The sequence below is a fragment of the Salarias fasciatus genome, chromosome 20 (assembly GCF_902148845.1).
Source record: "Salarias fasciatus chromosome 20, fSalaFa1.1, whole genome shotgun sequence".
Taxonomy (NCBI): Eukaryota; Metazoa; Chordata; class Actinopteri; order Blenniiformes; family Blenniidae; genus Salarias; species Salarias fasciatus.
Window position 1 is genome coordinate 25323220 of NC_043764.1, and position 14142 is coordinate 25337361.

At 44.7% G+C, this 14142-nt stretch overlaps 1 protein-coding gene across 4 annotated transcripts in view; it reads right to left on the reverse strand.

Moving 5' to 3' along the window:
* Positions 1-12560, reverse strand: part of dip2ba (disco-interacting protein 2 homolog Ba) — a 35345-nt gene extending 22785 nt beyond the window's left edge. For all 4 annotated transcript variants that reach the window (XM_030118152.1, XM_030118150.1, XM_030118151.1 and 1 more), the window contains exon 1: positions 12327-12560. In XM_030118152.1, coding sequence (XP_029974012.1) covers positions 12327-12411 — 85 coding nt within the window. In that variant the 5' untranslated portion in view covers positions 12412-12560. The remainder of the gene's footprint in view (positions 1-12326) is intronic.
* Between the last annotated feature and the right edge of the window lie 1582 nt (positions 12561-14142).

A 14142-nucleotide genomic window follows, 5' to 3' on the forward strand; every position in this document is an offset into this window, starting at 1 on the left:
CCAATCGCTTCTCACTCAGGGGGTATTTTGTCCATATCTGGGTAGTGAGTCAAACATTTGTACATAAACCTCCCAACCCCGGGACCAATGTTTTCCGCTCCAAAACCAGGCCTGCGGCTCCCGGGAGACTCGGAGAGTCCATGTGGGGGTTTCTCAGGCAGACAGGGAGGATGAAGCGATCTCTGGATAGCTGCAGAAATGTGCCGGCCGGCTGAGAAAAAGGCCGGGGGAGTGCACTTTTCCCTGACACAAACTCCCCTGGAGATTGGATCCTGTTTTTTTTTTTTTTCTTTTTCTTTTTGTGTGTGTTTAGCTAGATGAAGGATGAACCCAGCGGGTCTTGACAGTTAACCGACTCATTCAGTGATGATTGAAGAGGCCTGGTAGGTGTCATCAATCAGGATAAGTCTGTAATGATGAATAATGAAAGTGTGCAGTTATTTGGTCATTTATTAAGTGTCACTCAATCACAATACAGTACGTCAGGAAGGAATAAGACCCCATTTACACGACAGCATTTCGAGAGAAAACACATCGTTTCGGGAAATTGGTTTAATAATGGCAAAGACCCGGACATTCATATGGACGACAACCGAGTTGGATCGCATTAACGGGTGACTTGACTACACTGAAAAAACAAAATAGTTGGATGAGCTTAATTGAATAGTTTCAATTGGCAACATCTGAAGGAGTTCAGTTCTGTGAAATTAAGTTAATGTGTTACACAACAGATTTAAGTCACAAGTACCTAGTAATTCAATTGTTCTCAAGTCAACATTTTGCATTAAACCAACTTAAAATAGGGCAAGTCAACATTTTATATATAAACTATCAAATCCCAGAGGATTTGGACAGAGTCATGCCACTCTGGAAGATTGTTATTGTTCGTCTACTCGTGCATGAGAAGAACTATTTACTACAGCTGTGGCGTGCGTGCGCAGGATCAGTGTCTTCGCCATCTGCATGCAGATGGAGCCTGAGCGTTTTCTGCATTCCCCAGCTTTTACACAACAGCAGAAGAAACTGATTTTTTTGAAAAAGTTCCACTTTAGGAGCCATTTTTAAATGGTTACGTTTGCAGTGATCCAAGCACGTGAACAAACCCCCAAAACTGACCCTCGTTTCAGTATGTTGTTGTGTAGTGGTGAAAATGCAACGCGATAGAATACACTTTAATTCTGTCTGTGCTGTGATTGAAAAACAAAATGTTGGTGTTTGGTTTTACACCTCACAATCTCAGACGTGTAACACCTCACCCTTTGCCAAGTAGCGGTGGGTATTAGGAGCACTGACTGGGTGCGAGGCGCGTCGAGGATGTAACGGATGAGGGGAGGGGGAAGTGAAACCATGCGAGCCGCGGTGGCGAAACAACTTACAGGAAGCTACAAGAAGTGAAGAAGAAGGCAGAAGGTGGAACGGAGAGACACGTTCTGCGAAGCGCAGAAACCTACGGACACGTATGAACACCCACAGAGAGTTTAACCCCGCCTGAGCGGAGCCTGAGAGCCCACCTTCCTGCGCCGGATGAAAACACTTCAGCTCAATTGTGCTGGCCCTTCTGAGAAACAAAATAAGATCTGGCACAACATGAACTCCAAGTTAAACATTTCTGTAGAGCTCCAGCACAATCAGGCGGCACAATCGGCATCTTCAAAGTTATTTTTGCCGGAGAAATAAAACTAATGCTCCTCCCAAGCTTTTAAAGCGCTGACATTCAGCCTGAGTGCAGTGGGGCTGATGCCCTGCTTCCTCCATTACCTCTATTGCATTGTGCATTTTATATTGGCGGATCCAGCTCTCTTTGGCTGAAGCACAGAGAGAGCATTTCAGCTGTATTCGAACTTCATTTATACCTTTTTCTAGATAGTAGGGAAGAGATGTCACACATAACCGACTCCTCGATCCTTCACTGATTGACACTCCCCACTCAGTTATGCCTGCTAATATACTTTCCCACACTAATTTGGGTCACAATGTTTCCCAAAGGACAAAAAGAGGCAGGTTGTACGATCTTGGCAGTGATGAGCAGCCAGATAAATTCAGAGCACATTACTTCACCAAAGTTGATAAGGCTGGTGAAGGGCTGAGAGCCGTCTCACGGGCGTCTTTCGGTTTAGCCCGACTCAGCAGCATCTGCCAAAACAAAAAGCAGATTTCCTTCCGGACGATATGAAACTGGCACTGCGATGGAAATGAATGGAAACCTTCAAGAAGTCCTGGCCACTGGCATGCAAGAATGATGTTTAAAGAAATATTCAAACATGTAAATTATTAGTCATGCCAGAGTTTCTCCTTTCCATTTTGATGAGTGTATCTGTGCAGAATGTACTGGCTGAGTGAGCTAAATCATTTAAATCATGTCATGTGATCTTGCTGAACAGAATTCTATAACACAAAATGTACTATTTAAACACTTCCTTTTCTTAACTTCCCTTTTGGGAAATGTCAAAGAAAGTTCATCACTATTAGTATTACTAAACACAACAACGACAAAGGAACACTTTTATGGTATAAATTCACCCAAACAGGTTTCTTTGTCTCTTTCTGTGTCGACTAATTTATTTAAACCTTGTGGAGAGTTATCAGCATGACTCAGACGACATTCAACACATTGTAAAGAACAGAAACACAGAGCCGGAGCGCTGGGAGCTGCATGACAGGCGAGCGTTGCAGCTGCATGACAGGCGAGCGTTGCAGCATTGCTGGGTAACCGCAGCGCACTGAGGAGTGAGAGTGACCCAGGGGCGTCGGGTTTCACTGCAGCGGGGTCGTAGTTAAGAGATAGAGGGGTCACGGAGCTGATCTGAGGCTCACTGAGCCCTCTCAATCAACTGAGCTGTCATCCGCTGCACCGACATGTTGTCGGTGGGTATACAGGACAATATGCCGTTAAACCTGCTACAAATATCAAGAGCGAGAAAAGCAATATAATTTCCATACAGCATTCAGTCCTCGATGATAAAAGCACAAATCATGATGCTTGACTCAGTTTAATTGCTCATAGTTAAAGGACATGGCAACATTAACAAGACTGCTGACTTATTAAATCAATTTTATAAGCTCATAACAAGGCGTGAGCGGCCTGAGTGAACACTTGGATTCTGGGTGTTTGAGTCTGGGGCTGAGGCAGAAGCCACAGACCTTGGAGCCTCGGCTCCACGCTGTGAACAGCTCACGCTCCTGACCTCACGCCACCCACCACGTGCCGTCATTAACCAGCCTGTCATCGAGATGGAAATCTATGGCCGCGGTGGAAATGATGGCTCTCAATATGTGGAACCGCTCAAAGAGGCAGAACAGCGGAGGAATGTCGAGGAAAAAACAAGGTGATGAAATGCCTGTTGAGGTCTGAATCGAGCAAAACAATCAGAGACGTTTCACTGCAGGTGTGAGGCGGTAGGGCAGGGGTGTCAACAATAAGGCCCGTGGACCAAAACCGAACCACAGGAGGCTCCAATCCAGCCCATCAACCCACTGAGCAAATGGTCAAACATCGATCTTTGTTAAACCAATTTCTTAAGAGTAGTGGCTAAAACACAACACAGAGTGGAGCTGCGACGTCGTTTCCATCAACCTGGCCTCACAGCCATGCTGTCAGGGTGAGTGTGTAAAAACGTGGTTATTGTTCTGTGAAAGAAAGAAAAGTTATCATCAGAGGGGAGAGTTCAACTTTAAAGTTCATAAAGTCTGAACCACCCTGAGGAGTTTCTGTGTCACAACACGAGGAGTAAAATTATGGAACAAATGGGGTATTTTCACAGCTTCACTAATTCCTGAAAATAGCTGTGCACATTCATTTCCTGTCTTACATTATTGGCCAAACTGATTAATCCAGGTGTGTCTGGTTTAGACTGCTGCAACAAGACACACCTGGATTAATCATTTTGGCCAATAATGCAAGACAGGAAATGAATGTGCACAGTTAATTTCAGGAAGTAGTGGAGCTGTGAAAATGGCCCATTATTAGCTGAAAGTATTCAAATGAATTTAAATGGACATATAAGGTCTTGGCAAGAGCCAGGATTCTGTGATGGGAGGGTTGTTTTGTTTTTGGTGTGTCACTGAGTGATGGGTGTGGTTTAACTGTAGACTTTTGGCTCATTGAGGCACTGAAATTATCGAATTGACAAAGATGGAATGGGGGTAGGATTCAATAAGCTTCTGACTTCTTCCTACTCCCTTTCAGACATGTACAACAAGACTTATCACGTATTCGGGTGTTCTTTTCTTTCATGTATTTCTTTTGTCCTCTTTTTTTTAAGTTATTATTCACTGTTTAACTGTGTTCACATGTTCGCAATGAATTCAAAAGAGAAGAAGTCTGACCATTCACATGAAAATTAGCTTTATGTTAAGATTGCAGTGATTTTCATTTCTTATTGTTTGGTTTGTGAAAATATAGACATCTCCATCACGTATACTCTGCACTACAACAGAGAACAACTCTAAAGTGTGTAATTAAAGGTTATTTTGCTGGTGTTTTGGCCCTCAAGATGAAATTTGTTCTATTTACAGCCCTTGATTTAAGATGTGTTGTAAATCTGCGTCTGCACGAAATCTACCGGAAGCGGAGGGGAAGTGACTAAACCGGCAGAGGGAGGTGTCGAAATCGAAAGTGCCACGCTTCTGGTCAGGAAAGAAGCCACTACAACACGTACCTGCCTACGTAAAGTTTGGTCATTCTGACCAATGGATGTAATACTGATACTAGCTGACATTGTATTTCTCATATTTTCATTTGACAAGTGAACTGAAAGTCTGTTATTGATAAAATGAGTCAGGTAAATATAGTGACTTGGAGTAGAAACATCTGGCCTACTAATCCATGTTTTCTGTCATTCTGATGTGAAAAGGCTTTTATTACGGGCGTCTGAGTGACGGAAGCGAGATGTTTTTTTCATGCTGACACAGAAACTGCTTAAAGGTTGTGACCAAATATGGAAGTTGTAAACAGGAACATTGTTTTAGAGATAATTACCAGAAACCAGACATAACTCGCTCAACTGACGACAACAAACACCTGGACCAACTCATCTCAGATGTCTCGATGTGTGTCTCAATGTGTGTTATTAGAAATTCTCAAGACGGGAATTTGAGCTTAGTGTCTGTTTCTCTGAGTTTTTAGAGCGATGTCAGGTTAGAGGAAACTGTGCCTTCGTGTACTGACAATACTTGCTACGACATGTGGCTCATCTTTCTATAAATCCTCCGAGTCTAAAGCGGTAACGTCACAAAATGCGGTCCTATAATTGCACCGGCGGTTCAATAACACCACAGATCATGCTTACAGGCACAGAACCAGTTTTAAATCATCTCCAGGAAATGAGTGAGGCCTGCACTGTCAGTGGAACCGTCACAACATCGACCTCATGCTCCCATTCAAAACACTCAACATGCAATTTATGAGTTTGCACAAAGACCAGCTCTATTGGCAGTTCAGGATTAAGAGGCTGGAGCCACTCCCTTTCTGTGTGCGCTCAGGGCCTTTGTTTCACCTCTTTCTCTGGGGAGTTGAATTAAAGGGGTCCACGACAAGAGGCCGAGCTCAGGCACAATGTGTTGTGAGGGGCCGAGGCGGGAGATACGCATCAGCCTGCCGGAGAGGTTTCCTGGAGATTTGATAACACTTTGGCTCCCGGTGAGAATCGGGAAAGGGACTATTTGAATGTGGCACAAGTACATAGTTGACCTTATTGGAAACTTTCATTGTACATCAACCGCTAGTCTGCTTTACCCCTGATCTGTGGTTTCCCATCAGCGCTTCCTGTGACGCAGGCCTGTGTTTTCAGATATAGAAACTGACCAGCTGCTGAGAAAATACCTCATGTTCCTCACACCCTCTTCAAAGCCCGTAATGATCAGCTGTGGCTGATCAGCTGAAGGGTTTGAGAGGGAGAGAGGCGGTCAATGAGACAAAGGCTAAGAGGATTTATGGCAGACACCAGGTTTATAGTCTTTGGCTTATAGAGTTTGGCCACTTGATGAGATGAAAATTAACAAAAGGGAGGTTTTAAGTCAATATTTTATTGATAAGGTCACTTTATTACTTAAGAGTCCATGTTTTTGGAAAGTCAAAGTACCCATAAAACCTTTATAGATGATTATGTTACCCACAGTGGATCTTTTGTTGGATTATTTGAATTTAATTTTAGATGGGATGGCCTTCCTGAGCAGTCAGGGCCTTGCACAGGAACCGTTAGCTGCAGGAATTGAACCAGCAGGTTTGTGGTTCTCCTCTAGGCCGCCACTGCCACTAGTCAGGACTAGTCTTCATGATTACAACATACTGTTTGAGTGCTCATACTGGTTGTTTTTCCCCACAGAAGTTAGCAACCTCACCTGCGAAAACACATCAGTCACTGCCCGGTGCAGTGGATTTGTGTGCCAGCGCATTCACAAAGCCAAGAACTGCTCCGTGCACTGTGGGCAGAAAGCTACTGTCCATTCTTCACTCAGCATGACGTGAAATGAAGCCAAAAGCCCGCTCACAATTTAAGCAATCAGTCTAAAACCTAAATGGCCTTCGGGTCAGGTGTCTGTTATTTATGGGCGAGATGTGAAAAACATCTAAAGCCACTTTCATAATTAACACACTTTTACCAACTTTTCCAGCAGGTCAGGCAGCAGGCGGAGGGTTCGGAGAGGGGCACTTCTGAACCGGCTGTGGCATTTCACACACAACCCGTGGGGGTGACAGCGACCCACAACAAGCAGCCAGGCAGTGGTGGAGGTGTGTGTGTGTGTGTCACTGGCTTCTGTCTGCTAACCTCGGCACGAAAGACATGTCACACACACGGAGCGACTCCTGAGGACTTTGAGAGGGAGGCCTCCGCTGCAATAATGGAGGAGCTTTTGTGTCAAAGAGATGCTTGTTTTCTCGTCCCCGGGCATGAAAGCGAATTTGTCTTGCCAGCCAGGTCTATTTATATTCACAAGAGCATTCTTGGGCATTAGCACAATCACGTGGACCGCCGGGCGGTGGATGAAGCCCGGCGATAGATTGGAGGGTCCTGAAACGACAACACCAAAAAAAAAAAAAAAAAAAAACCAAGCGACGCAATTTTGACTACAACTGATTGAGCCAACAGATCAGTGCGTGCATCAGTCAACATCGTCTGTTGTGTCACAACCAAGGCCTGTAACTGATTCACCGACCCTCACGCTCAGGAAGTGTGTGTTGCGAACAAGAAGAAATGGCCGGCTCCGGTGAAATCCACAGTCATTCTTCGCTTCTGATGAGTCACTGTTTGCATCACACCTATAAACCCAGAGGCTCAAACAGGTTCTTTCACTTGGTGCTGGATGGATGTGCCCCAGAGAAGAAGACACACCTAATTGCAGTGACTCACACATCAGCAGCATGACAGGGCGCCGGACCCATTCACCTGTGAACAGGTCACATCTCCTGAAACGGTTCCTTCAATGTGTTTAAACAGAAAACAACTCCAGATAAACAACTCCTTAATAATGAAGACCTTCAGGTAAACTACATGTACGATTCTGATGAGAGTTTAGAAATGTCTCCTTCATCTTTTTCTCACGGCTTGTTGAACAAATCATCGGGGGCAGAACTGTTTTCCCAACAGCTACTGTGTGATGCTATCTATGTTCACTCTTGTTTCACATCTTCTATTAGTAGTTCTTTCAAATTTCTCAAGTATAGTATAGAAGTATAAAACAGTATAAAACAAACTGGTTTCCGAGAAGAAAAAAAAAATCCTCACCTGAGGAGCCTGTAGTGATTAAAACAGAAGGATTGGTGTTTTTCTTCCAGTGTTCGGTTCTACACTCTTCCATTCAGTGATCTTTTTCACCTTCCTTGTCTTCTGCGAGGTTAAAGCTGATCCTATCTGACAGTGTGTGAAGGGCAGGTTACAGCCCAGACAGGTTGCTGGTCTATCACAAACCACACACACACACATATACACACACAACACACACACACGTACACTTCTACTATACCATCAACAAGTTAAATGTCTCATACTGCAAAAATTGAGCTTCACACACCAGAGATGTGCCGGTTTAAGTAGTTGATGAGTGGGATGTCAATATAGCTCCTGGCACACATTCAAAGATGTTTGTTTTTTTTTTGGTTTTCTGTTTTAGCATGCCTCAGCTTGTACCTGGGGAACCTAAAGAAGTCACGCTGACGAACCGCACACACACCAACACACCCGCCCACGCCGTTCTGTTCGGGGGTTCGGCTACATAATGAGAGCGTGTGAATAATTCAGCCAACCACAGGCCTGGAGGAGGAAACGGGACTTCAGCCATCATTAGCCATTCACACACACATTATTATGTGAAAACCACACACAAACGCGCTTATACTGTATACACACACACACATAATGAAAGACCCGTGCCAAAAGGAGCCCACCATCTGCCGGCCCTCGGGCCCGGCGTCCGGAGCTCCGAGGAAGCCGGCGGCTGCTTTTTTGGGTTCTGACCTACGATCGCAAACAATATCTAAACGGGAAAACAGAGCAACAACTCAAAACAACCTCTCTCAAATATGGCAACAAATAAGGATAGTTAGCCCAGTGAGCAGCGAGAAATCATTTTTACTGCTCACAGCCCTCCTCATTGTGACAAAAAAAAAAAAACTGGAGTCAGCTTAGTGTGGTTCACAGCTTTATGTTGAGAGTCTGTCAAGGACACCCAGCAACACACATTCCCCTTTAAATTATAGCCCACCGTTTATAAAAAGACGGGAAAACTATTTGATTCAATGAGATAAGCATGAGTTTACATTCCTCGTAGAGTTCTGTAAATAGAGTCACGAGACGCAGCCCAGCAGTCTTTAATTGTAATGTTTCTGGGGTTGTGTCAGCTGGGCACACTGGCTGCGTGTTATCGCTTCTCTTCCTCAGCAATCTCTCTCAGCTATGGACGCACGTAGCTGAAGATTAGTATATCAATAATCTGCTGCAATGAAGAAGCTACAATAACAGTCTGACTGTACTTCTCACAATATAAAAGCAGAGCGTGGCAACATTTGCATGTCGTAACAGCTTGTAAAATCATTTCGGTAAAGATTCAATCGTCACAATCAGGCGGAAGCAGAGACTTTTATTTCTCTTTTTGTACTGGTAACAAAAACAAGAGCTCAGCATTGCACGCACTCATGTTTGAGGAAGTATCCGTCACATGCCTGTGTCAAAATAGGCACTTTGTCCAACAAGAAAAGCGTCTGCTCTGTAGGCCATTCATAAATAATACAGAGCGACAAGGGATGTTTTCATGCATCGCAGCAGACTGATCCTCGAGGACCCGTCGGGCTTCGTCCCGCACGCTGTCAACGATGACTAAGGTCAGAAAAAATGGATGGTTAATGGCGACTGGGTCCACATTAGAGCTGTCGGCCCTTTCCTCTCAAACACAGACCAACACAGCCTGGTTCTGACTGGCCTAAAAATGAAGTAGCTGGCAGTCGCCTGTGCTCCCAGATCAAACGTACAGAAACTGCTCCCGAGTTCCAAAACTTACACGCTCACTGGGAGAGACCTCCAATTATTTCAAGCTGTGTTATGATTTTAAAAATAGCACCTTGGTCTCAACCACCAGCTGCTAATTCTCAAGCGAGAGCAGATTTTCACTTGAGTCAGCAGATTTGGATTTCTCTACTATGCACTTGACAACTAGTGGATGTTGGGGGGTGTCAGCTCTGGAAGAGGTGCCCAGGTGGGGTGGGGTGGGGGGGACTCCCAGCAGGAGCGCACACTACACGTCACCTACGCGGCCCCTCCCTTCACTTCATATGGAGGCAGTTCATTGCGACGTGCACACAAAGCCTGGGTTCAGCTGAAAGGCCTAAATGGTAGCGCAGCTCCTGGCCACGGCGGCTCAGCCCGGCTGAATGCTCCTCATTGTGTCCCCATGGTCACAGGGGGCTAGCACAGCTCGCTTGTTTTTTAAGAGGCCATTTGGCAGGCCTGTGTTCTTATCCCGGCAACGCAGGAACAGGCATTTCCACTTGGTTCGGCCCGGGACTTGTTATTGAGTCAGGAAATATTGCCCACGAGTTAATTTAAGGCGTGCAGACTGTCATAAAGGAGAGAGCGGGATAACGTGTGTAGATACGTAACACCAAAGCAAAGCGAAAGCATTCAGCCCGGCCGCCATACACACTGTTCAAGACACGGCAAGGTTTTCAACTGAAAACGCAAAACTTTTGTCCCATTTTTGGGGCTTTGTTGACAACAACAGTCCTGGAGGCTGGGACCCACTGAGAATACAACTTTTTGAAAACGTTCCAACTCCATCGACATGGAAACAAAGGAAAATGCAACTTGTAGGCAGCAGTCAGACTGCTCATGAGCCCCACAGCTACAGTTGAGGGAAGTCGATGGATAATAACAGACATGGCGGCCTCCAGAGTGTCAATATTCTCCTGGGACTTGGTAGTTTAAGAGTTGAGAGTCACCTGTAAGAGCAATCCCACTCAGGCGTCTGTCCATACGAATCTCTGTGTACTCGCCATTGTTAATGTTTATAGCTTATTGTTCTCTGCACATGTGTGTGTGGTTTCTCGCAAAGTTTCTAATTTTTCAACATCACAGGATTGTTTCTCTGCTCTTTGGCCAACGTAATTTCAGGGTCCGTCTGTCAAGAAATTGTTCTATTGCTTTGATACAAAACTAAATAATTAATCCTGGAGCCGACATGTCTGCAGCAGCAGCAGCAGCTCTGACACTGTGTTCACCACTTCCACACACGTCACCCTCCACAAATGCAAATTCCAGATCATAATAATAAGTCACGTCCCAGTCGCAGCATGTAGCATGTAGAATTGTGGCTGGTGACCCAGATATAGTTCTGGATATTTCCCCTGGAACAAATCAAAACCAGTGTAACTGGTAAAACTTTCCAGAAAACACAAGTCGGTTAACATAAATGTCAAAAGTGGAATTCATTTTAAAGCAAATACTTCTTCCACTTTCAATAACCATTATGTTCAATAAATTTCAGTTAATTACCGATATCTGATATTCAGATATTTTGCCCTAGGGTTTGTGTCGAGATTAGACTTCTGAGCTAAATCATCTGATCCTGATGTTCTGCAGTTAAAACGGTGGATCCTGAGTTTGCAATAACCCACTGAGGCCTGGAACAAATATGTAATTCACAGATATCAAACATGTGTTTTTAGTTTTTGTAGAGATTCTTTGGGAGCTGCAGGTGAAACCATAACTTCTTTACAATGAAGAAACACACAAACTATGCAAATGATCACTCAAATGTTGCCTGAGGTCTCAGAGGGGCGGGAGTGCTGTCAGCTAACAGGGGGGAGGGGGGTAATCGCCACACAGGGGATATCAGAAAGAAAATCCATGTCTCTAAAAATCAGAGATCACTATTAAAGTCATGAACACAGAGACGTGGAGAGGTCGCGTTACAGTATGAGCAGAGTCAGCTGGACGTACAGTAGGCAGGGCGACGCTGTCAGGGACGTGTGACAGGGTGTCACTCATGGTGTAGAGGGGCTAACAGCTGCTCCGGGGGGGAGGGGCCGAGCTGCTCCATGCTTTGTATGAATAAATGCTACATGTAAGTAAACCATATCCATCACACGTGATAATTAAACCATTCCTGAGAGACAGATCACTCAGTGGAGTCCAGGACTGAAGGTAGAGTCTCATGAGATAAAGACAGCAGGTAGACAAAGCTATAATTTGAGCAGAGGCAGGTTTACACAGGTGCATACGTATCTGCACACATGGTGTTGATCTCTCCAGTGAATGTCACTGAGGTCAAACACAACGTGGGCTAATTACTGACAGTCATCCCTAACAGGCTGAGATGACTGGAGGCCTGATCACTGCATTTCAACACCAGCCAGTGACTGACTGATGTAAACCTGAACGCAGACACCATGTCAGGAGCATGTGTGATGTCCAGATCCACACCTCATGAAGGAGTGTGTCTGTGTGTGTAAGAGAGAGAGAGAGAGACAGAGAGAGGACAGCAGGGGGTCAAAGCCCTGGTAGCCAGACCTTTTCCTGTCTGTCACACAAGCACTGAGATCTGACACTCAACTGGTAGAGAAACACGTCTATAAATCAGGTTGGAGTGAGATAAAGGAAACAATGGTGTGGAGGCTTTCTCTTCCTCCTGCTTGTCATGCCCTGCTAGCTGCTGTGTCTACATCCTGTTCAGCCGCACAAAGCTCCTCCAGCCTGCTCCCCTTCAATGGAACAGAGGGAAAGTGGACCAGGAGGGACGGACACGGCCCAGACAGCTCTCACACACTCCCGGCTCGCTGGAAAATGTGCTCCAGCATCTCCCCCCGCCGGCCCCGGCTGCCCCCGCCTCTGCTTTACCTTCAGACAGCTCCAGATCCAACTCCGCCAACTGGTCTCGAACCTCCTTCGGCAGGGCGGACAGATCCACGCCGCGGTCCGCCATCGCTCCGTCGACACGCACGAGAGCAGGCTAGCTGGGAAGACGGCGGCCGGTCGCGGGGGAATGTAAAAAAAAATAAAAACAAAACCCCTCCCTCAAGACACAAAACAAGCATCGGAGTGGGAGAGACGGTCCATCCGCACGGCTGGCCCTTCCGCCATAATGGGAAAAACTCACCAACGGCAACCAGCGGTCACGTGACCGCCGTCAGCTCGCCGCATCCGAGACGCCGTGACCCAGACGCCGCTGCGCCCCCTGCCGACCGTCTGCTGGAAGTGCAGTCGCTCACCTCAGGTCACGCATGACACTGGAGCGTTCCAAATAAAATGAATTACCGCTATATATTATAGTATTTCAAGGAAGCCCTGAAGGATATATTCAACCATGTCCTTTTTGGGCTTCCGTATATTCCTACATTTTTTTATTCTTTAATCTTTAATGTCTATTTGTGCCACTGGAGAGCATGGAAATGACAAAGACCTCAAATCTTCACCCAAATACTCACATTACTGTCATTACAAAGTATTTTTGGACACTCGTACCTTTATACATTCATATATAATTCCACTCACAAGGTGTAATTTACACCACATAAACTACTTTGTTAGAGTTGAATGGAATAGAATAGAAATACTTCATTAATCCCAGAGGGAAAATCTTTTAAAGCGATGCCCCAAACAGGATAGAACACAGAGAATAAATAGAAAAGGAAGTTAAATATCAAATAAGACATATTAAAACTAAATCAGTAATATTCACAGGCTTAACAGTGACTAACATAAGCACAGAAAGGATTAAATTAAGCAAAACAAAGCAACCGCAACTGACTGGGAGGAGTATTACATTTTAAATTATTACATCATTACATTTACATTTTGTATTTACTCTCAAGTTTAATTTACACCACTACGCAAATGGAAATCCAATTGAGTACACCCATAGTTTAACTTACTCTGCAGTTTCATCTGCTTTATTGTAGCAGTGGTGTAGTTATTCTAACTGAAAACCTCAGGTTATAATTCTGTTTGTTTAATTGGTTGGAGATTCTCTAATAAGGCTCCATCTCCAACACCAACTCCACCATGGTCAGAAATGCAACAAAAACATGAAAAAAAAATATTTTTAAATGTCATAAACTTGTATTTTACTTACAGAAGGACACAGCAGCATGACAGTAATTCAATGAAGGCGACAGATCTCGGATGAAAGAAGCATCAGACACCTGGAAAATACAAGTTGTGCTAAATCTGAAAGAAATATCTGTGTTAAAAAAAAGTAATTTTGCAACAGGTTGATGATATGAGTGAGAATGAGAGAAAAACTCCAGAGGTGAAGTCCCTCAGGTGTAAAAATGGATGAACCTCAGTCCATAATTTCAGAAAGAACCTGTTAACTGTATTATTTTAAAAAAGATAATTCAGAATGAACTCAAAATCTCTTCACAAAGGAACAGGTTAAAGGTCAGCATGGGATTGTGATCTTCAGAGCTTCACAGACGCCACTGCCTGTGAACAGAGGACACCGTGCACAGAGAAAGTCATATGTTCCAGATATAATCTTCTCTGGAATAAAAGGGGTTGAGGGGAAAAATGTTCAGTTGGTGAGATAAAATCAAAATTCTCCAAAGACCAAACAGCACAGGGTGGTAAATATGGGTCTGTCCCAGGCTGATGGAGAAACGTCCCTGACTTCAAATCTCATCAGTCTGATCTTTTCCCCACAAAGTTTTTACAT